This window comes from Myxine glutinosa, chromosome 3 (assembly GCF_964187855.1).
Source record: "Myxine glutinosa chromosome 3, kmMyxGlut1.1, whole genome shotgun sequence".
Classification (NCBI taxonomy): domain Eukaryota; kingdom Metazoa; phylum Chordata; class Myxini; order Myxiniformes; family Myxinidae; genus Myxine; species Myxine glutinosa.
This window is the reverse complement of record NC_136263.1, coordinates 118,968,001-118,991,272: the sequence shown is the minus strand read 5'-3', so window position 1 is coordinate 118,991,272 and position 23,272 is coordinate 118,968,001. Positions and strand designations below refer to the sequence as shown.

Here is a 23,272-nt window from a genome sequence, read left to right as displayed (position 1 = left end):
CCCCCTCCCTTGCCCCCATGCCCCTCCCTTCACCCCTACCCCGACATGATCCATGACATAAGCAATTTTTTTCTTGTACTTCAATTATTCCCAGGCTATGTACTCTACTTGAATTCTGCTGTGTACTCTACTTGAATTCTGCTGCGTTGGTTATACAACACAGATACCTGATGGTGATGCAAAATTACCAAACGTACACACATCTTTTGTTTCATGTCAAATCAACCTAACCTTTTCCTAGTCGCAGGAAGTTGAGGTAGCAAACTGTTTATCTTCTTGGAGGAATTACATTTAAATATTTTGGAGGGGGTATTTAAGGAGATTGAAAGAGGGGAGGAGGAGGGTGGTTGTGGAGATGCTTGAAACACACTCCCTTTGGGAGCATGTGTTTGGAGTTGTTGAAACACAGCTTAAAAAAAACATCCTCTATTTGCAAATACATAGGAAAGGTACTTTTCGATAAGCATAGATACACTCAAAGTACACCACCCCCAGGCCAAATAAGTAAACAGCCTCCAGGGCGGTATTGCCGTGCGCCTCCGAGATGCTTTTGTGCTTTTGCCAAAAGACTTGCACATTTTTACCTGCGACATGTTGCAGTCTACAAGAGTTTCGCTTTGCGGTCGTTGTTGTTGGGGTTATTGTTGGGGGTTGATTTTTGAAATGTGCACCCATTTGTCAGACAGCTGCTGCAGCACACCCACATCTGTCGCTTGACTCCACCCACCCACTCTGACACAAATGATATGGCCGCCATCTTGTTTTTCTGATGGACCAAACACGTTAGACCTGCAGGCCACTGATGATTATGCACTGCCCGGGTTTATTGTGTCAGCTTTCCATTGGCTTTATTTGGGTAGAGTGTTACTCACGATGAAGGACCCCGAAGAATCTAATCATATGTCGAATAATAGTATGTTTTAAAGCCAAATAGTAGGGTCAATATACGAAAAAAACTCACCTAACCCCCCAAAAATTGATACAAAAGGTTTTCAATGGATTCTGGTACCATTGGGCATGCTAAATAACATACTAAAAATCTGGTAACATCTGACTTCCGGACAGGGGTCATTTTCAAGATGGCGTCCAAGATGGCTGCCGGGAGCTTAAAATGGCCATATCTCAATTATTATTCAACCTAGAAAGGTGGTTTTGGTGTCTAACCCTAGGTTTTAGGGCCCAAGGAATCCAATTGAATCAATAAAATTACCATCAGTTAATTATTTCTTGACAAGTCCAAGATGGCATCCCAAGGTGACATCCTGATCCACTAAAATGGCTCTGTCGAATAGTAGTCAACCTAGAGAGATTTTTTCAGTGTGTATACCTAGGTTTAAGGCACCCAGGAAATCATCAAAATTACTTAAATAAGCACAAAGTAATCAGGTAATCCAGTAAGCCAGGTTTACCAGCCCATTAGGCATTTGTTGTCTTATACAGTTAGTCGCTATTCATCGTCATCCTCCGACTCCTCTGGAAGAAACTTGTTATGTGGATTGTCACATTCTTCAAGTTGGCACGGTCCACAGGCAGTAGTACATGGTTGTCCATATCGTCTACAAGAGCAGCTACAAATTCGGGACGATCATCTGCCATCTCTGACACTATCATACGGTTAAGACATTTGTCTACAAGAAGACGGCCACGGAATGCTCTCTGAACCGATTTGCCTGTCATCATATGGGCTACGGCATTTCCACCATAGACTACCTCTAGAATGTCCTTAAGTCCTGTGCCCTCCATCAGTGTACCAATCGCTGCTAGCAAATTCATAAACGTGTGAAAGCAGCCTAGCAGCAGGACAATGGATTTTAGGTGGCTGTCTGGTGGTGAATCCAGGATTATTTCTGTCGCCTTCCAATATCGGGGCTGGTCGAATGTAACTACTGGGGCAAGGTGGTGCTTGGACGCAAGACCAGAAAGGAACTCCAATGTTGACAGAATGCACGTCTTGTCCCCCGAGTACATGTCTATCATCGGTAGATACCTGACTGAAGACTGGCCTGGGTGTTTGTTTCCCTGATAAATAATGTGCATCATCCCCTGCCAACCTGGTGTGGCCTGTTTGAAGTTGAACGACAACTCCCAAAGCAGATCAACCTTCATGTCACATTCAGTGAAACTCTGAAGTTCTGTGAATGTGATGTCTCGGCGAAGGTGTTTGGCAAAACGATGATTTATTATCGCAACCTTTGACTTCTCTACAACATTCAGTTCTGTTGTTTTGTGCCTAGGGATACTCTGGTCTGTCTTCTGTCCACATAACAAGTTTCTTCCAGAGGAGTCGGAGGATGACGATGAATAGTGACTAACTGTATAACACAACAAATGCCTAATGGGCTGGTAAACCTGGCTTACTGGATTACCTGATTACTTTGTGCTTATTTAAGTAATTTTGATGATGTCCTGGGTGCCTTAAACCTAGGTATACACACTGAAAAAATCTCTCTAGGTTGACTACTATTCGACAGAGCCATTTTAGTGGATCAGGATGTCACCTTGGGATGCCATCTTGGACTTGTCAATAAATAATTAACTGATGGTAATTTTATTGATTCAATTGGATTCCTTGGGCCCTAAAACCTAGGGTTAGACACCAAAACCACCTTTCTAGGTTGAATAATAATTGAGATATGGCCATTTTAAGCTCCTGGTGGCCATCTTGGACGCCATCTTGAAAATTACCCCTTTCCGGAAGTCAGATGTTACTAGATTTTTAGTATGTTATTTAGCATGCCCAATGGTACCAGAATCCATTGAAAAACCTTTTGTATCAATTTTTTTGGGGTTCAACCATATATTGACCCCTCTAAAATAAAAAAAAACAGTTGATCATCCGGATTTTTTTTTTTAAACGGAAGGAGGAAGCCCTTTTTATTTGTTGTTCTTTTTTTCAGAATGTCCACCATGTACATGGCATGCCATTTTTTAACCACCGGGACAGGCACCCTCCCCCCAAAAAACACAAATAATGTACCAGACATGTCAGTTTTCTACTTCCAAACAAATATCATGACGTGGGTCATATACCCGACACATCACCTACACACTCACTAGGCCTATTCAAAAGACAATCCACAGTTCTAAAGAAATATAAATGTTTGGCAGAATACAGAAAAACTACACACTTCATACGTAAATTATTGGCTATGCCATCTTTTTACAGACTTGGCATTTAATATGGAATTATTTTTTTTTCTTGACTTGGGTTTACTTTCTTAACTCAGTATATCAATCTGGTGAGTTTCTTTTACACTTTGGTGATTTATTTGTTAAAAGAACCATGTCACTGATTGTCTGTCGCAGCAAGAAGTCAACAACAGGATTATATCACAGGTGGCGTGACAAAATGTAAGGACAGGTACATTTGATGATTGGCTTCACAGTCGGGTATACAAGGGTTGTTGCGTTCTGTATTAGTGGAAAACCACTGCTGCACGTCTCCAAAAGTTATTGCCGCTTCCTCTGGAGATGGTCCGTCAACTCGACAATGCTGTTTGTCATGGAGTGGTGGCTTTACGAAATTACGGCATGAAACAGCGTGCTATTGCTCGGCAGTATGGCATCACTCAAGGTCAGGTGTCAAAGATCCTGAAACGAAATGCTCAGAGGGGTGTCCCTACTCCAATATCGAGGCCAGGACGTCCCCGCAGAACCACAAGGAGGGATGAGCGCCAGTTGCACCGGTTAGTCCGCAATGGCCGTACCAAGTCAGCTAATCGGCTTAGGGCTGAGTGGCAGCAACTGACAAATGTGCCTGTATCCAGAAGGCTAGTCAACCAACGACTGGTTCAAGCAGGCTATCGTGCCAGGCGTCCCCTGAGAAAGCCACACCTGACCAGACAACACCAGCAGCACCGATTGCATTGGGCCAGAGAGCACCGTCAATGGCAGCCAGGACACTGGAATCACGTGATCTTCAGTGACGAGTCTAGATTTCTGGTCTATCGTCAAGATGGCCACGTCTGAGTGCGCAGACAAGTGCATGAAGCCTACAACAAAGATTGTATAGTGCCAAGTGTCCAAGCTGGAGGTGGTGGGGTGACCGTTTGGGCTGCTTTTCATGCTGGGGGCAAAACTGACCTGGTTGTTCTGAATGGAAACCTGAACCAGTTCAAGTACAGGGCCATTCTGGAAGAAACATTGCTTCCATTTGCTCGTGCAGCCTTTCGAGGAAACTTTGTCTTCCAAGATGCCAATGCACGGCCTCATCGTGCTCGTATGATCCAACACTTTCTTGCTGACCGTGGTGTAGAGCATATGGAGTGGCCTGCCATGTCCCCGGATATGAATCCGATAGAGAATTTGTGGGCAGAATTAACGCGTCAAATCTACCACTTGGACCAGCAGCCGACCTCTGTGCGTGAATTGCAGCAGGCTATTGTCACTGCATGGCAAGCGATTCCTGTCCAGTTTTAAAACCAGCCATATTTTGCATCATTTAAATTGGAAGCGTGCACTAAACTTTACTGCAGTGGCTGCGATGGAACTTACGTATGCAGACATGTACACAGATCAGATATTGCTCGCATATCGCGTATATGATATGTCAGGACAGTGAACAGAACGCGGCAGTACAGCTCCCTGTGTAGCGGCTCGGTCGAAGCTGTAAAAACTCGCTATTAACATCGGGAAAAGGATCGATTCAAAGAATGGTGCAAGAGTCGTACACAAAGATATGGATTTTTTTTCAGGATATTTGACAAAATAATAAATAAAAGAGGAGGTGGTTTAAAAAAAGGAAGCGGGCCGGGGAGGGTCAACTGGATTTTTTTTTTAATTTTGCCTCATCAAACCTGTCAGAATGCACGGTACTTCAGAATGCACGGTAATCAAGCATTACGTTACGTAGTCAAGCATGTCAGAACACACGGTAATTAAGCATTGCATTACTTAATGAAGCATGTCAGAACACACGGTAATTAAGCATTACATTACGTAATGAAGCATGTCAGAACACACGGTAATTAAGCATTACATTACGTAATGAAGCATGTCAGAACACACGGTAATTAAGCATGTCAGAACACACGGTAATTAAGCATTACATTACGTCATGAAGCAGGTCAGAACACACGGTAATTAAGCATTGCATTACGTAATGAAGCATGTCAGAACACACGGTAATTAAGCATTGCATTACGTAATGAAGCCTGTCAGAACACACGGTAATCAAGCATTACGTTACGTAATCAAGCTTGTCAGAACACACGGTAATTAAGCATTACATTACGTAATGAAGCCTGTCAGAACACACGGTAATTAAGCATTACATTACGTAATCAAGCTTGTCAGAACACACGGTAATTAAGCATTACATTACGTAATGAAGCCTGTCAGAACACACGGTAATTAAGCATTACATTACGTAATCAAGCTTGTCAGAACACACGGTAATTAAGCATTACATTACGTAATCAAGCTTGTCAGAACACACGGTAATTAAGCATTACATTACGTAATTAAGCCTGTCAGGACACACGGTAATTAAGGATTACATTACGTAATCAAGCTTGTCAGAACACACGGTAATTAAGCATTACATTACGTAATGAAGCCTGTCAGAACACACGGTAATCAAGCATTACGTTACGTAATGAAGCCTGTCAGAACACACGGTAATCAAGCATTATGTTACGTAATGAATCCTGACAGAACACACGGTAATTAAGCATTACATTACGTACCTTACATACACGGTTACGTAATCAAGCATTATGTTGCGTAATCAAGTGATATGTTGCGTAATCAAGCATTATGTTACATAATCAAGCATTATGTTGCGTAATCAAGCATTATGTTGCGTAATCAAGCATTATGTTGCATAATCAAGCATTATGTTACGTAATCAAGCATTATGTTGCGTAATCAAGCATTATGTTGCGTAATCATGCATTATGTTGCGTAATCAAGCATTATGTTGCGTAATCAAGCATTATGTTGCGTAATCAAGCATTATGTTGCGTAATCAAGCATTATGTTGCGTAATCAAGCATTATGTTGCGTAATCAAGCATTATGTTACGTAATCAAGCGATATGTTATGTAATCAAGCGATATGTTATGTAGTCGAGCATTATGTTACATAATCAAGCGATATGTTACATATTCAAGCGATATGTTGTGTAATCAAGCGATATGTTACGTAATCAAGCGATATGTTACGTAATCAAGCGATATGTTGTGTAATCAAGCGATATGTTACGTAATCAAGCGATATGTTATGTAATCAAGCGATGTTACGTAATCAAGTGATATGATACGTAATCAAGTGATATGTTACGTAATCATGCGATATGTTACCTAATCAAGCGATATGTTACGTAATCAAGCGATATGTTACGTAATCAAGCGATATGTTATGTAGTCAAGCGATATGTTACGCAAATTATTTTAAAAATAGGGTTACGTAATTAATGCTTGAGCAGCCCAATATTGGGGTTAAGCAGTCCGTGACCATGTGATGAATCAGCTCGTTCTGATATAAACGTGGGGTGGGTAACATGGATGAGAAGTGTCGAGTTAATCTTTTAATAGCGCATTAAATGTGTTTTTCGCAATTGCACTGTTCATCATTTAAGATTGCTTTAAATGCGCAATTCCTAATCGGCCCGTTACCTGATTTTGTTGCAGGTTGTGACCAGAGTGCGGTCATCCTTGTTCTTTTATTGAAGGCCGTCTGAAGAAACAGTAGTTCTGATGCTATCTTTATTGTACGATGTTAAATGAACATCTTTTTTGTCATGCATGTGTATATAAAAATAAGAACGAACCACCTTTCGAGGCCATTTTTCCCCGCAGAGCAGGGGTTGGCCTTTTTCGGGCACCATGGTCCTTTTTTTGAAGCAATGTTTTACAGCCGGATGCCCTTCCTGCCGCCAACCCTGTTAGTCGCCTCTTGTGACACACAGGGGATTACCAGTGAGAACTGGTACTCAATTTGCTGACCTCAGAAGGATGACAGGCTGAGTCAACCCCCCTGGCATTAATTCAGCGATTGACCGGGATTTGAACCCAGGATCCTAAGAGCCCAAGCCAGCACCCTATCCGCGAAGCCAACACCAAATTCTGAGCATCAGGTAAGGAGTACAATTTCAAAAATCTTTGATGTGACTCAGCTGTGGTCACAATGAAACGTCCGAGCTCCTGAACTCAAAGCGGATGCTCTAACCAAAACACCACTGAGTATGGTAATCATTTATTTAGTATAAAAGTATTTTGGGGTCCATTATCATTTATAAAACACACATGTGATATCACGTACTAGTTTTGACCAAATGTGGGCAATATGTGGTGACCTCCATTGATATTGCCATATTTGCTAGTCCACTGAAGTTTCACTTGCTGATTAATGGCATATTTCTTTCATACATGGGTGTAGAGTGAATAATTAAATAAAGATGACATCTATCAATGCTCAGTTCTTGAAATTCGATTTTTGTTTCTGAAAATGTTGTTTTTAACTCAACTGGACAGTTCATCACATACTGAACCCTCCGGCGTCCGTCGTCTGTCGTCTGTCGTCGTCGTCTGTCATCTGTCGTCCGTTAACTTTTCGACGTTAACACTCCAGCGTCCACAAATATCAACCGATTCTGATCAAACTTGACATGCAGCATCCTTACCCCAAGGACCAGTTTGTTATTACATTTCAGCCCGATCCGTTGAAAAATGGCGGACTTAGGCGACCATTTTGTTTTTGGTCATGAAAACGACGTTAACACTCTAGCGTCCACAAATATTAAAAGATTTTGATCAAACTTAGAATGTTTAACCCTTGCCACACAAGGTAGGTTGCTATTGCATTCCAACCCGATCCGTCACAAAATGGCCACCATACAAGGACCTTAAAATTATTACACAATGTTGTTGGCTTTTCATTTAAGTCAAATCTAGTACAGACAACTGACCTACTTTAAAGTTGTCCAGTCAGTTCAGTTGAGTTCTGCTTCCCTGGAAGCTCTAGTTTCTTTTGACTTTGTCTATTTTGCTTTGATTAATGGTATAAAAGTTATCCAAAAAACTCAAGGAGATTAACCAAACCACTTGTCTACCGAATTGAAAGGGCACATCAATTTCTTGTCAACATCAATTGTAATTCAATACCAACAATGAATCTTTTTGCTGATTCGCAGCTCACTCTGGTTTGACAAAAATATTCATATTCATGATACACTGCTTAAATTGCAATTTATCGTTGATGGTCCATCTCTTTTTTTTTGTTTTCGCCCATGATGAAGGCATGGCCTCACAAGTGCAAGTCTTCTCACCACACGTCAACTCCCAAGCCGGGGCCTTCTGCAGTGTGAAAAAGCTGAAAGTGGAAGCAGGGCCATACACATGCCATGATAGACCACGGCGCCGTAACTATGGCCTCCCAGATGACCCACCTTCTTTCCAACCGTTGGTTGGACTGGCATTGCCAATAGGGCCGTACGAGCAGACGGTGATCGTGCCCTCTGGTGGGCCGCTCATGGTAGCTGCAACGGCACCCGGCCCGAGCCCTCACTCACTGGGTGCACCCGGGTCCCATCAGAGCCTCATGCGCAGGAGCACGGTGAGCTTGCTAGACACGTACCACAAATGCGGTCTCAAAAGAAAGAGTGAAGAGGTGGAAGCAACAGGTGGCAGCGTGCTGCTGCTTGACGACTTGGCACCAGCAATGCCACGAGAAGCGGGAGTGAGCGGGGCAGCAGCCCCCACGGCAGCCTCCAAAACGAGTGGTGTTGGCTCAGAGGGAGATTATCAGCTCGTACAGCATGAGGTCTTGCGCTCTATGACCAACAGCTATGAGGTTCTGGAGTTCCTGGGACGAGGAACGTTTGGCCAGGTAGTGAAATGCTGGAAGCATGGCACAAGCGATATAGTTGCAATCAAAATCCTGAAGAACCACCCATCATATGCACGACAGGGCCAGATTGAGGTGGGAATTCTTGCTCGCCTCAGCACGGAGAGCTCTGATGACTACAACTTTGTGCAGGCTTTTGAATGCTTCCAGCACAAGAACCACACCTGCCTTGTTTTTGAGATGCTCGAACAGAACCTCTACGACTTCCTGAAGCACAACAGCTTTAACCCATTGCCCCTCAAGTATATCCGACCCGTGCTCCAGCAAGTTTCCACAGCCCTAATGAAACTCAAAAGTCTGGGCCTCATTCATGCTGACCTGAAGCCTGAAAATATAATGCTAGTGGACCCTGTGCGGCAGCCCTTTCGCGTCAAGGTCATCGATTTTGGCTCAGCCTCACATATCTCAAAAGCTGTTTGCTCCACTTACCTGCAGTCTCGTTATTACAGGTGAGTGAACACTTGAACCTCCACGTGTTCTTCCTTTTAACAATGTATTGTTTTAATTTGTGGTAGTGAGGGATACTTAAAATTATATTGTAATGCAATTGTTCATTTTTATTTTCATTTCGAATATGAACAGCATTGGCAATTCATGTTGGTTCCTGGAAGAATGCTTGTTGGTCATTTTTGCTCTTTCTTATTTATTTTTAAAATTGGGAATTTTCTGGAGGAAATATTTCCTATTCCCAAAACATGCAGTGTGAAAGGTTTCTTTACCATGAAAGAATTGTCAAATTCAATTCCAAAAGTCATTCTTGGAACCAGAAAGAAACTTCATCCTAAGTTTAACAGTACCTGCCTTATTTAATTTATTTATTTTACAACAGGTTATTATTATTATTAGTCCCCTATCCAGAGGTGACTACAGGTTTGCTCTCCATCTGTCTCTGTCCACCGCACGCATGGTTTTCTGCACTTTTTCCCATACCCTTTATCATATTCAACTGAAACTTGGTACATTGCTTTATTAATAATAAATAATAATACATTTATTTTAGCCCCAAAACCCCAAAAGCCCCAAAACTCAAACTTGGTCAGTCTTATTATGATAAGTTACTGAACAAGTTTGAATTTTGGGGCTTTTCGCCAATTTTTTATGGAGATATGCCTTTGTTGGACTAAGAAAATATCACATATTTTACATGGTTCAGTTTTCCAGACCTTTTTCCCTGAAGTGAAGTTTTGTGTTGATCGGATAAGGTTCGTTTTTCTATCCAATATGGCTGCGAAACCAGGTGACCTATGACGTCATCATTTTCACACTATATGTAGCAATGGTGTTAGATGATATTTCGAAAATTTGCTTTGATAGGTTCATTCAGATAAAGGTTCAAACATTCATGTTCAAAGGTTCAAAGGATAAAGGTTCAAACAATCATTCAAACATGGATTCCAGATCATGTCTCCTAACATTTATTCGTGAACACCATGGTATCCCCAAGCCCTGGGGAACATGTGTGTAAAGGTTCCCCTCGATCTGTCCAGCCTTTCTGAAGAGAAGAATTTTTAAAGGTTTTAGGTAAAATCTAATATGGCTGCCATACCATGTGACCTGTGATTTATACATGGAACACCCTATATTTGCAAAGGCTAGTAGATCGTGTGCATGAGGTTTCACATCGATCTGGTCAGTCGTTCTGAAGAAGGAGATTTTAAAAAGTTTTTGATGTCCAACATGGCTGCCGAACTATGTGACCAATGACATCATAATTATCATAAAAAAAATTCAACAGGAGGAAGCGCTCCTATGATGAAAATTTTGTGTCCATTGGACCAACAGTTGCAGTGAAATTTTTTTTTCGTATTGATGGGATTAAGCGTTGTACTTGCCGAATTATGACGCATAATGAAGACACCGATGACATCATCATTAACATATGTTATTCCCCATGGGGAGTATTTGACAATGTGCCATGTTTCAATTTTTTCCCACAGAGCAATTTTGGAGTAATAGAGGTATAAATAGAAATAAAAGTTTTTCCAAGATGGCGCCCGTACCACAAAAAATTCTACAGGAGGACATGCTCCTATTGCGCAGATGTCATGTCAATCGGACAAACGGTTCCCAAGAAAGTGGATTTTAAAAATGCAGACACTTACGTACGACATATGTACATGCGTACATACGTATGCAACCGATCGCTTAACCCCTCTTTTCGCTTTGTGAGTGCAGGGTAATAAGCTCAGGGGGCATCAAAGTGTGAAAACTTTGGCGGGTGAGGGGTGAATACTTTTGCATGCCACTGTAGGGATAGACTTTTTTTTTTTAGGTGGGCAGAGTAGCCTTTTTATTTTTTATTTTTTGTATACAGAATCGAGGCTCATGTAAGAGCTAACACATAAAAAATGAAAACATGCACAGACACATAAAACATACAATGAAGGGAGCGGGAGACAAGAGGGGGAGAGAGAGGAATTCACGAGCCTCGATTCAGTATACAAAAAAAAACAAAAAAAAAACAAAAACACAAGCACAACAGTAGAGAACAGGGACATCGATGGATCTGTGGAAGGGAGAGGGCTGGGGGAGGAGGGCGGGGGGGGGGGGGGGTACACTTTGGTGCTATACCCTTTACTGCTTTTTTTTTTGGTGCTATACCCTATACCCTTATAGGGGTGCTATACCCTTTTTGGGTATAGCACTGTCTCAAAGGCATACTGTTGAGAAATATACAAGTTATGGTCTTATTATCAAAAATCTGAGAAATACATGGTGGAGAAAACAAAAGCGCTACCAAGTTGAGGTTTTTCTCGAAAGAAGGAAGGGTCATAAAATCCAATATTTTCGCCTTGGAGTGGCTTCTATGAGGGACATGGTCTTTTTTGGTGCCAGGGTTGAACCTAAGTCCGGGCAGGTTATTGGTGAATACATAAATGAATATGACTATAATGTGACTTCCACTCCTCATTGATCAAACCCGCAGAGCAAAATGTGTAAGAAAGTATCCGAAGGACATCGTTGGCAAAGCTTTCATCAGTAAGGTTGCTCCACCCAGTCATGGCACATCATGGTAGAAGGGAAACTGGCAACGAATGTACTGTATATTGTCACTGGAAGCTTGGCATGTTGCCCGGCCTCTGCCCTGTGAAGGCGGAACGTTACTGTCTGAGTGGCAAGATTTGTGACGTTTTTCTGGATAAGTCGGTTTTCTGTCCTGCAGTTGTCCATCCTGCTCAAGGAAATGCAGCTGCTCTCAGGCTCCGATAGGTCTGTCGTCATTGCACAAAGTCTAAAAATGTTTTTTTTCTTTGTGAATAAGGATAAAGCAGTGACTGCAGTGGTGTAATCATTCATTTTGTTTTGAAATGTTGTGCTGCAGCCACTGCAAACTAAGATGGATGTGATAAAGAGCCTGCCTGGCTGTTTGCTAGATGCCACCAGAACTTGCGTATTTAAAATAGCATATTATGTGAGTGTGGTGTGGGAAGGAGAGGGAAATGTGTTTGAGCTTCTTTTCTGGAAATGAGGTTTTGTGCAATGCCGTGTGCAGTACAGAGCTTGAATGAGAACTCATCAAAAAGACCTTCGATATTGGCTTAACTATTAGTTATTTCTCGTTGTATGCAGACAACCTTCCTCTCGGAAACCGACATGGTCGTGCGTTCACGAGTCGATGGAAGGGTAGTTTGGAAAATGTAGTTATTGGACCACCTTCTCATCGTCTCTTTCCCAACCTGTATTGGCAGAAGCCAAGAGGATTGACACACAGAAGTGCTTTTGAGACTATCTCACTTCTTAATCACTATTTATTTGTATGCTTGCAATAGAAGATTCATCCACCTTGATGAATTGGTCACCTGGGTGGTTGACTGATCTACCTGCAGACTTATATGTTATCTTGGCCGTACTCCTCACACATTATTTGTCAGAAAACACGATCAATTTCTCACCGTTCCACAAAACATCCCTGTAGATAAATCTGATAATCCTATAATTGCCTCTCCAGCTCAGCTTCAACAATGAGTAATGGTGTTATTGGCAGTAGTGGATATTACCATACGCTTCATTACCATAGATATTACCATCATCTTTGACCAAACCCTCTCCTTCGACAAATACACTAAACAGATCACAAAGACAGCCTTCTTTCACCTGAAAAACATCGCCCGTCTCCGTCCATCCCTCTCCTCCGTGGCTGCAGAAACCCTCATCCACGCCTTCATCACTTCCCGTCTGGACTACTGCAATAGCCTCCTTTATGGTTCACCCTCAACAATCACCAATAAACTCCAATACATTCAGAACTCCGCTGCCCGTCTACTCACCCATTCCCGGACCCGTGACCACATCACCCCCGTCCTTTACAAGCTTCACTGGCTCCCCATCTCCCAGAGAATCCAGTACAAAATCCTCCTCTTGACCTACAAAGCCCTCCATAACCTGGCCCCATCCTACCTGGCTGACCTCCTCTCCAGACACACTCCCACCCGCAACCTCCGCTCTGCTGGTACCAACCTCCTGACCCCCCCCCCCCATCCGGACCAAATTTAGATCCTGGGGGGACAGGGCCTTCTCCATCGCTGCTCCCACCCTCTGGAACTCACTACCTCACACCATCAGAGACTCCTCCTCACTCACCACATTCAAAACATCACTCAAGACCCACCTGTTCAACACTGCATTCAACATTTAACCCACAGCATCTAACCCCTGACTATCTCCTCTCCTTCTCCCTCCTTTGTGCTTTGAATATTTCCCTATTGATTCTTCTTTTTTGCAATTGTTTTTATGTTTTGCTATGCATTATGTTTTGCACTCTGTCAAAGCGTCTTTGGGCTTCCTGAAAAGCGCTATATAAAATAAATGCATTATTATTATTATTATTATTTGTTCAGGCATATTACCTCAAGGTGGAAACAGGCCATTTTCCTTATCATGGACTTGGATCCATTGTTGGACGTAATGGAGAGGCAGTTTGATATGGCTAGTTTGTTTGACTTTGAAACAGCACACACAGCACAATGAGTAGAATACTATTTTGAGAGATATAGAAGGTAATGGTTTTATTCTCAAGGTGCTTTGATGAAATTTGATCCCTCAGCTCAGGACCAACATTGAGACCCAGGACATGCAACTCAAAATTCGAAAAAACTTTCTAAGGCCACAACTCGAACACCTTGAGCTTGAAGAACTCGATGTGTGGTTTCAGCAAGATGGAGCTACGGCACACGCAGCTCGAAGATCATTGCAAGTGCTGAGGGAAATGTTTCCGGATCGGGTGATCTCGTTGCGTGGCGATGTTGGGTGGCCGGCCCGTTCCCCTGACCTCGCCCCTTGTGATTTTTTTCTGTGGGGCTACCTTAAATCACGAGTGTATACTCATCGACCCCAAACTCTTGAAGCCCTTAAGGTTGCTATTCAGCAGGAGATAGCCGCTGTTCCACCCGACATGACCCGTCGAGCCATGGCAGCCTTCAGAAAATATATATATATATGCATACATATTGTAATACACCCTTTGACTTAGTGAAGCTGCAAAGTACAGATCGTGTCTTAGAACAGTCAAAACTGCACAACCTGTGTCTGCCACCCAACACATTGTCTCTGCCCTGCTGCACACTGAACATGTGGGATTGAATGAATGAATGAATGATCGTTTTAAGGCCATTTTCCCCGCTAGAGCGGGGGTTAGCCTTGCAGGCCCCATGACAATCATGGTTCCCTGTTTTGAGGCAATGTTTTTTTATGGCCGGATGCCCTTCCTGACGCCAACCCTTGGTCACGCTCTTACGATGCGCAGGGATACGGTGTACACACCGTGATCATTCATCCCAGCAAGCTGGTACTCAATTTGCCGACCTCGGAAGGATGACAGGCTGAGTCAACCCCCCTGGCGTTAATTTAGCGATCGACCGGGATTCGAACCCCCGAACCCAGGATCCTAGGATCCCAAGCGGGCACGCTAACCGCTAAGCCAACACCAGGCTCGGGAATTAATATAAAACCAGAAACCGCCCTTCCGACCTCATGATAGCAGTGGCTTGACATAAACGTCATGCTGCGCATGCACACCACATTGCCTTCAATGTCGGATGGTTTCCATGGGCACACTTTGGTCTGTTATACCGGTAAACAGAGAATTACTGTTACAAATCACTGCTGATCATGGTTTTTCCCTTCTTTGGGCTCTTTAGGCACACCACACAATCATTTATTTGTGATCATAAACCAATGTGGTTACATAATCATGCAATACACCTCCTGACTTGCTGAATCAGCAAGGCAAGGTCAAGGTCAATCAGCAAGGTCAAGAGGGCAAAACAATTGTCGGCGACTCCACTAGCTTTTGTTGTGACCTATAAATCTCGGCCACAAGAAAGGCTATCTTTTCTGACAGATGCTGCAAGATGCAGCCTCTAAAGCTCCGTGCAGAACCTGAGCCATGGCCTGGAGAACCAAAGGCAAACTCCATGAAGGAACCAGCTGTGTCAATGGAGGCTTCTTCAAGAAGAAGGACCTGGCAAGTTTGATCAGGATGCTTGATGGTGAAACTGAAGAACCATACAGAAAGGCACAGAAGATCCCTGAACTATGAGCATCTGGGCCACCAGGAGGATACACTACATGGTCAAAAGTATGTGGATGCCCGAACATCACACCCGTATGTGCTCGTCGAACATCTCATTCCAAAATCATGGGCATTAATATGGAGTTGGTCCCCCCCTTTGCTGCTATAACAGCCTCCACTCTTCTGGGAAGGCTTTCCACTAGATGTTTGAACATTGCTGCGGGGATTTGCTTCTATTCAGCCACAAGAGCATTAGTGAGGTTAGGCACTGATGTTGGGTGATTAGGCCTGGCTCACAGTCGGCATTCCAATTTATCCCAAAGGTGTTTGATATGGTTGAGGTCAGGTCACTGTGCAGACCAGTCAAGTTCTTCTACACCGATCTCGACAATCCATTTCTGTGTGGACTTTGCTTTGTTCATGGGGGCATTGTCATGCTGAAACAGGAAAGGGCCTTCCACAAACTGTTGCCACAAAGATGGAAGCATACAATCGTCTAGAATGTCATTGTATGCTGTAGCGTATTATTTAGTTATTTAAGCAACACAAAACTAGAACAACACTCTTCGACGTCACGTCGTCAACCGATATGCCTCCCCCCACATTATTACATGGTTACATATGAAAAATCTAATATTGTCGAATATTGTTGAAGTGTTGTTGGGATTGTGACCAAACTTGGCTAAAATGATATTTGGTATGTTGCAACTCAAATTTTTTTCATGGCATTAAACAAATTGTGGCCTAAGGAGGTCTACCATGGGTCAAAGTGGGCTCCAGGTTTGATCCCCCCAAAATAGGTATTTGCTTTCTTTTCTGAAACTACACAAGCAATTGTTTTCGGGGGACATGTTTTTGGTGGTTCGTGATTCATGAAAAATGCCGTGAATTGTGACACCACGAATGTCGACACGGCAAATGTCGGGGCATTGTTTCATTGGGAAAAGGGGGGATAGGTTCCCGGCGGTTCCTGATTCATAGGGGAATTTTTTAAAAAGTTTATATCTTTTTAGACCGCGAATGCACATGATTACAGTTTCATAAAAAAAATTATGCTTACAGAAATATGAAAACGACAACACCAGGTACCGTTTCCAATGTTTATTACCCTGCGCTCGCGAAGCGAAATGCGGGGTTAAGCATTCAGGTACGTACGTGCGTGACTGCATTTCAGTAAAGTAAAGTGTGTGCCGTGTCAGCATTTTAAAAATTCATTTTCTTGGCAACCGTTGGTCCGATTGACATGAAATTTTCACCATAGGAGCGCCTCCTCCTTTAGAATATTTTAATGATGATCATGACATCATATGTCACATGTTACAGGCGCCATCTTGGAAAACCCGAAAAACATTACATCTCTATATCTCCAAAATCGCTCCATGGAAAAAAATGGAAACATGGCTCATTGTCAAGTACTCCGCTTGGGGAATAAGATATGTTAATGATGATGTCATCGGTACTTTAATTATGACGTCATAATTCGACATGTACAACGCTTGATTCGATCAGTATGAATTTTTTCTCTGCAATTCTTGGTCCGATTGACACTCAATTTTCACCATAGGAGCGACTCCTCCTGTAGAATATTTCAATGATAATCATGACGTCATAGGTCATGTGTTACAGGCGCCATCTTTGAAAAACCGGAGAACGTTGCACCTCTATATCTCCAAAACCGCTCCTTGGAAAAAATTGAAACGTGGCTCATTGTAAATAACTCCATATGGGGAATAGGTGTTGTTTACGATGACGTCATTGGTGCCATAATTATGACGTCATAATTCGACAGGGACAACGCTTAGTCTGATCAGTTTGAAATTTATTCAGCATGATATATGCAACAATTATTTAGAGAATATAAATTTATGATGTCATCGCTCACGTGGTCTGGCAGCCATATTGGATCAAAATAAAAGAAACGTTCAAAAACAGCAGAGTTGGCTCACACCAAGTTGACTGTGCAGGGTAGGTATTCTATGAATACCATGTAGTTGAAGGAATGTGATTATAGTTTATTAAAAGTGCTTAACCAACCGTGCCATAAAAGTAAATAAAAAAAACAACAACAGCAGCTATCTGTTGAGAGTACTTTTTTTTTTTCACATGAAGTATCAGATTTTCTCTCAGTGCATCACTCATAGCCGCAACCGCATCACTCATTCCCAGGACCCACCATGTTTGACCAATGAGCGGAGTGAGAGGCAAAACACAGGTCAAGGCAGTGGGCTGAGAACAATGATTGAGATCCAGGACATGCTGGACATAAGTAGTCATGCTGGCATTCTGGGTAGCTGTGGGAGGAGTGAATATTCTGGCTATTGTTTGTGTGTGATGTTGGTGGGTGATGATGTCTTTAACAGCTGGTAAAAGGAATTGTTTTCCAATTCATGTTCAAACTAGGTAGAGCGCATACCTCTGCCAGGCTGAACAGTTTACATTTTGTATCCCACTGATAGGCCATATCGGGTTTTGGACCTGAACCAAAATCTAACTAGATGGTGTTCATAGACTACCTACCCTGCGCAATCAACTTGGTGCGAGCCAACTCTTCTGTTTTTGAAGGTTTTTGTTTCTTTGATCCGGGCCATGTGAGTGATGACATCATAAATTTATATTCTCTAATATAATTGTTGCATAGATCATGCTCAAGAAATTTCAAACTGATCAGACTAAGCGTTGTCTCTGTCAAATAATGACGTCATAATTAAGGCATCAATGACATCATCGTTAACAAAACCTATTCCCAATGCGGAGTTCTTTAAAATGAGCAATGTTACAATTTTTTCCATGGAGCGGTTTTGGAGATATAGAGGTGCAAGATTTTTTGATTTTTCCAAGATGGCGTTCGTATCACGTGACCTATGATGTCATAATTATGATTACAAATTGTACAGGCATAGGTGCTCCAATGGTAAATTTTCGTGTCAATTGGACCAATGGTTGCCGAGAAAATGAATTTTAAAAATTCACACACGCTCGTGCACGTACGCATGTACGCAACTGAGTGCCGAACCCTGCTTTTCGCTTCGTGAACGCAAGGTAAAAATTTCGCCCTTGTCACATATCCTACCTCTCCAACAAATTTCTTCTGAATCCGTCCACAACTTTTTGAGATATCTTGTTCACAGACAGACAGACAGACAGACAGGGGTGTAAATGAGGCAAATGGTGGAGGAGGTAAATGTAAAGTCCAATTGAAATCAAGTTGTTCGTCGATCATAAACAGCTTTGTGGATGGAAGGACAGGCGGAAGTGAACCAGTTGCTTAACCCTGTCTCTCGCTTTGCTTTCTGGAGGTAATTACAGGGGCAATTATGTTGTCTGTCTTGTCTGTCTGCACTTGCTTGCCTTAATTGCAATCTAGTGTTGTTTGGCAAGCCTTTGTAATTGTAGTTGAACCGTGACCAAGTTCCTGCTTGTTAGGACTTGTTGCAGAATTGACACACCTGCTTTCTCAGAACCTTTCCCATTCTGTAGGCCGTGCACCGTAAACTCTTTTAGCTCATAAGGTTTTTAGATTATTCATCATATATAGCAGTAGTCGAGGAAATGAGCCTGAAAAATTCATTTTGAAAATCATTTCATGTTAGAAGCAGGCATCCACTGGAAACAGGTAGGGAATGGGGTGGTGCATCGGGGGAGGGTGGATGCCAGCTGAGATTTTCCCGAAAAGGGTCATTTTTAACCCCTTTTTTTGCTAAATCAGTATTTCCGAAGTGTTGAAAAAGAGAAGAGATGTTTGTAACAATATCCCATTTATTTGCCCAGCCATTTTACTCTACATGGGGTTTTTATACATCATTTTGTCGCTGATGATATTGCCTACAAAATGCATCTCAGTATTTTAAATATATATATATAATTAAGGGGTGGTTGCAGTGGGGGTCAAAGGTCAACCTATGGCAAAAATATATAATTTTCTCACACTTTCTAATAGATAGGCAAAATGCCATATAAAACTAAATTTACTGGTTCTAATTGCTTTTATTTATCAATCCTCACATAGAAGAGCAGTTTTTAGTGAGGGAAGGTTGATGTAATACCCCTCTGTGGGCAATTAGTGAAGGGTGAAAATTTACCTTTTCTTCAAAAATACATAGAAATTGTGAAAAAAACCTCTGTTTTGTATTTACCGGTACATGGAATTGTTAAGTGTGATGTTATAGCATACAGTATGCATTGGAAAATGTCTCCAAACCACCATGGTCAAGATTCCTAGTATTGTTTGAGACTCCATCAAAGAAGAAGTCCTCAAGGCTGGTGAAACAGGAGCATCCCTAGTTGAAACATTTGTCTCCACTCGCCTTATTGAGAAGTCAACAGACTTTCATGCTACATTATCTAGGAACAAAACACCATCAATAAGCAGGATGTACAAAGTAAGCATTCAACCAAGTGGAGCTGGCAAACAGAAAGAGATCAAAGCTGACAGGAATCTAATCCAAAGACTGTTTGTGGCAGCACAGGGAGGGAGAGATGTAGACCTGAATAACATCCTGAGGCATGAGCTTTCATCAGTCCCACGTGCACTAGCAGACACCAATGGGAAACTCCATTCTACCGACAAGTCCCAGCTTCAAGAAATGCTGACCAAGGACATAGAAGTGTCAAAAAACCTTCCCAAGAGTACAGCAAAAACCTGCTTGATCATTGACGGCCCTGCACTGATACAAGCAATTGGCAAGCCTGAGAAATCAGAGACGTTTGGAGATCTGAGCAATGTATTCTGGACCAGTGTCTTAAACCGCTTTGGTCCCATGTACTCCAGGGTTGATGTTGTGTTCGATCGGTATCAGGAGGTCTCCATCAAGTCTGGCACAAGGGAAAAAAGAGCCGGCAAAACCCGCCCAATCAGACGTGTCATCAGTTCAAAGGACGTGAAGCTCCCCTCCAACTTCAACTCATTGCTCAGCCTCTCTGCCAACAAGGCTGACTTGGCAGCATTTCTTTCCGGATCTCTCATAGAGATGGCGGAGAAGGAGCTACAGCCAACATATGAATTAGTTGTTGCCGGCGGGTTTGAGGATTTGATGAGGGTATGGATTTCTACCGGCAGGAGCACCAACTCCATGAACGCAAACCATGAAGAGGCGGACACCAGGATCATCCTGCATGCCAGGGATGCGACACTACAGGGCTATTAGGGATGTGTCCTTCAATGCCGAGACACAGATGTCCTGGTTGTGGCACTGGGCCTGCGAGATCACCTATCTCCAGAGGTGTGGTTCAGTTCAGGATTGAAATCCAAACGTCCCTTCATCCCCATCCATCAGATCTCACTACCAGAAGACCAAATTCAGACAATTATTGCATTCCATGCACTAACAGGTTGTGACACAGTCAGCCAGTTCACCGGTATAGGGAAGAAGACTGCGTTGAAAGTGTTCACTGACGAGTCAGCATGCCTCCAGAAGATGGGGTCTAAATACATCAGTGACCAATTGATCCAAGACGCTGAGAAGTTTGTGTGCAAACTGTACCTAAAACCACCCCTCTTACGGCAATTGATCAAGTTCGCCGAGAAATGTTCCTTCAAGGAAAGCGTTCGCTTGATGCTCTTCCCCCCTCCAAGGATGCACTGGAAATGCATATTCGTCGTGCAAACTACCAATGCCTTGTCTGGAAGGAGTCACTAAGCCCAGTGCAAGATCTGCTTGATCCAACAACCAGTGGATGGAAGAATGATAGTAGTGGAAACCTCGTTCCCAATTTGATGACCCTGAGCCCTCTTCCAAAATCTTGCAAGGAGCTTGTGAGCTGCTTTTGCACATCTGGTTGTGGAAAAAGATGCGGCTGTTTCCGTGCAGGACAAAAGACCTGCAATAGTGCTTGCACTTGTAGGGGATCATGCACCAATTCACAGGATGATGATGAAGATGTGTAGGTAGTCGGAGCCCCGGTTCAAACTATGTTATCCGTAGGTTGTTGGCAAACAGAATAAAGTCTCAAACAATACTAGGAATCTTGACCATGGTGGTTTGGAGACATTTTCCAATGCATACTGTGTGCTATAACATCACACTTAACAATTCCATGTACCGGTAAATACAAAACAGAGGTTTTTTTTTCACAATTTCTATGTATTTTTGAAGAAAAGGTTAATTTTCACCCTTCACTAATTGCTCACAGAGGGGTATTACATCAATCTTCCCTCACTAAAAACTGCTCTTCTATGTGAGGATTGATAAATAAAAGCAATTAGAACCAGTAAATGTAGTTTTATATGGCATTTTGCCTATCTATTAAAAAGTGTGAGAAAATTATATATTTTTGCCATAGGTTGACCTTTGACCCCCATTGTAACCATGGTAACCCCTTAATTATATATATATTTTAAAAAATACTGAGATGCATTTTGTAGGCAATATCATCAGCAACAAAATGATGTATAAAAACCCCATGTCGAGTAAAATGGCTGGGCAAATAAATGGGATATTGTTACAAACATCTCTTCTCTTTTTCAACACTTCGGAAATACTGATTTAGCAACAAAAGAGGTTAAAATGACTCTTTTCGGGAAAATCTCAGCTGGCATCCACCCTTTCCCAATGCACCACCCCATGCCCTAACTCTTCCCACTGGATGCCTCTCTCTAACATGACATGATTTTCAAATCAATTTCTAAGCCACTTTTTCACTTTCGTTTCCTCTACTACAGATAAGTACGACGAGATGGTGCAGTGTTATCGGGATTAACTCTGACTGTCTATCCTGGGTTTGAATCTCCGCATGACTAAAAACTGTCAGATTGGTGCGTCGCAGGCAAGGTGCTCCATCAATGAACGTGCTGTTCCTTCAATGGCTTGCTAAGCTGGGTATCCTGTCTGCTAGCATTAGTTAGGGGACGTTAAATATCCCCTCAGTGCCTTTTGAAGAAGAGCCGGCAAGTTATCGCCAGCACCCTGCATAAATTTTAAATTCTTGCCTGAAACTAATTGATGTTTAATGTAGTTATGTTGAATAATGAGGAAGTGCTTCTTATCTTCTGTACAATATCAAAATTCATGGTGCTTTAAAAATAAAAATTTGAAGAAGAGGAGGCCGTGATGGTAGATGAGAGATGGAGGGTTACTATTCTCGTTTATATGGTATTTGACTTACTTACCCATGCACCTCAACCAATGATGTCACTGTGTACTATTTTGTTTCATGTCATTCCTTTTTATTTAAATGCAGTGCAAATCTGTCAATTAACGAGCAATATTGTAATCCTGTTCTTTTTAAATTGTTTTCCTTTTTACAAAGTCTATCTCATTTAATGACCTCATTTTAAAAATCTCATTTAAAAAAAAAAGAAAAAGAAAAAAAAAAATACCAGTGTCCTATACATATTTACTAACTTCCATCTTGCATTTTCCAATGACCTTAGCATGACCTCTTAGCTTGCATGACCTCATTAATTGGTTCAATGACCCAAGTTGTCGAAGCTTTTGAATTTGTGGTTGAAGTTGTGTTGATGTAACAACTTGCTTGTCTTAGCAACATAAAAACAATCCAGCTTTGCAGGAGAACAACATTGACAATGCATGGCATCTGTGTTGTACATACAAATCTTCTCACAGTTATGCGATATACACAATGACAATAGGACAATGCTTATGGCCTGTGCTTATTAAATCTACTGATAACTTTAAGCAGGCAAACCTGTCATTATTTGGTGATTTTCTTTTCTTTTATAATACCTGAAAATTATTTTTCTTTAAAACTGCCAAAGAATGCACGCCTTTCGTCATGACATATGGTTGCTAGCAACGCCTTTCGTCATGACATATGGTTGCTAGCAACGCCTTTCGTCATGACATATGGTTGCTAGCAACGCCTTTCGCACATGCTTTGTGTGCGTTTTCAGTGACTCGGTTTGGTTCGCTGGGAACTTTTAACCTGCTGTTCTTAGCTTGAAATCTGAAATTCAAA

At 42.2% G+C, this 23,272-nt stretch overlaps 1 protein-coding gene across 3 annotated transcripts in view; it reads left to right on the top strand.

The window, feature by feature from the left end:
• The window catches only part of LOC137423243 (homeodomain-interacting protein kinase 2), a 143,112-nt gene that overhangs the window by 8,010 nt on the left and 111,830 nt on the right, over positions 1 to 23,272 (top strand). For 2 of the 3 annotated variants that reach the window (XM_068110166.2, XM_068110165.2), the window contains exon 2: positions 8,240 to 9,296. In XM_068110166.2, coding sequence (XP_067966267.2) covers positions 8,240 to 9,296 — 1,057 coding nt within the window. Of the gene's footprint in view, positions 1 to 6,953; positions 7,079 to 8,239; positions 9,297 to 23,272 lie in introns of those variants that run through there. The other variant, XM_078774496.1, reaches the window with a different exon arrangement.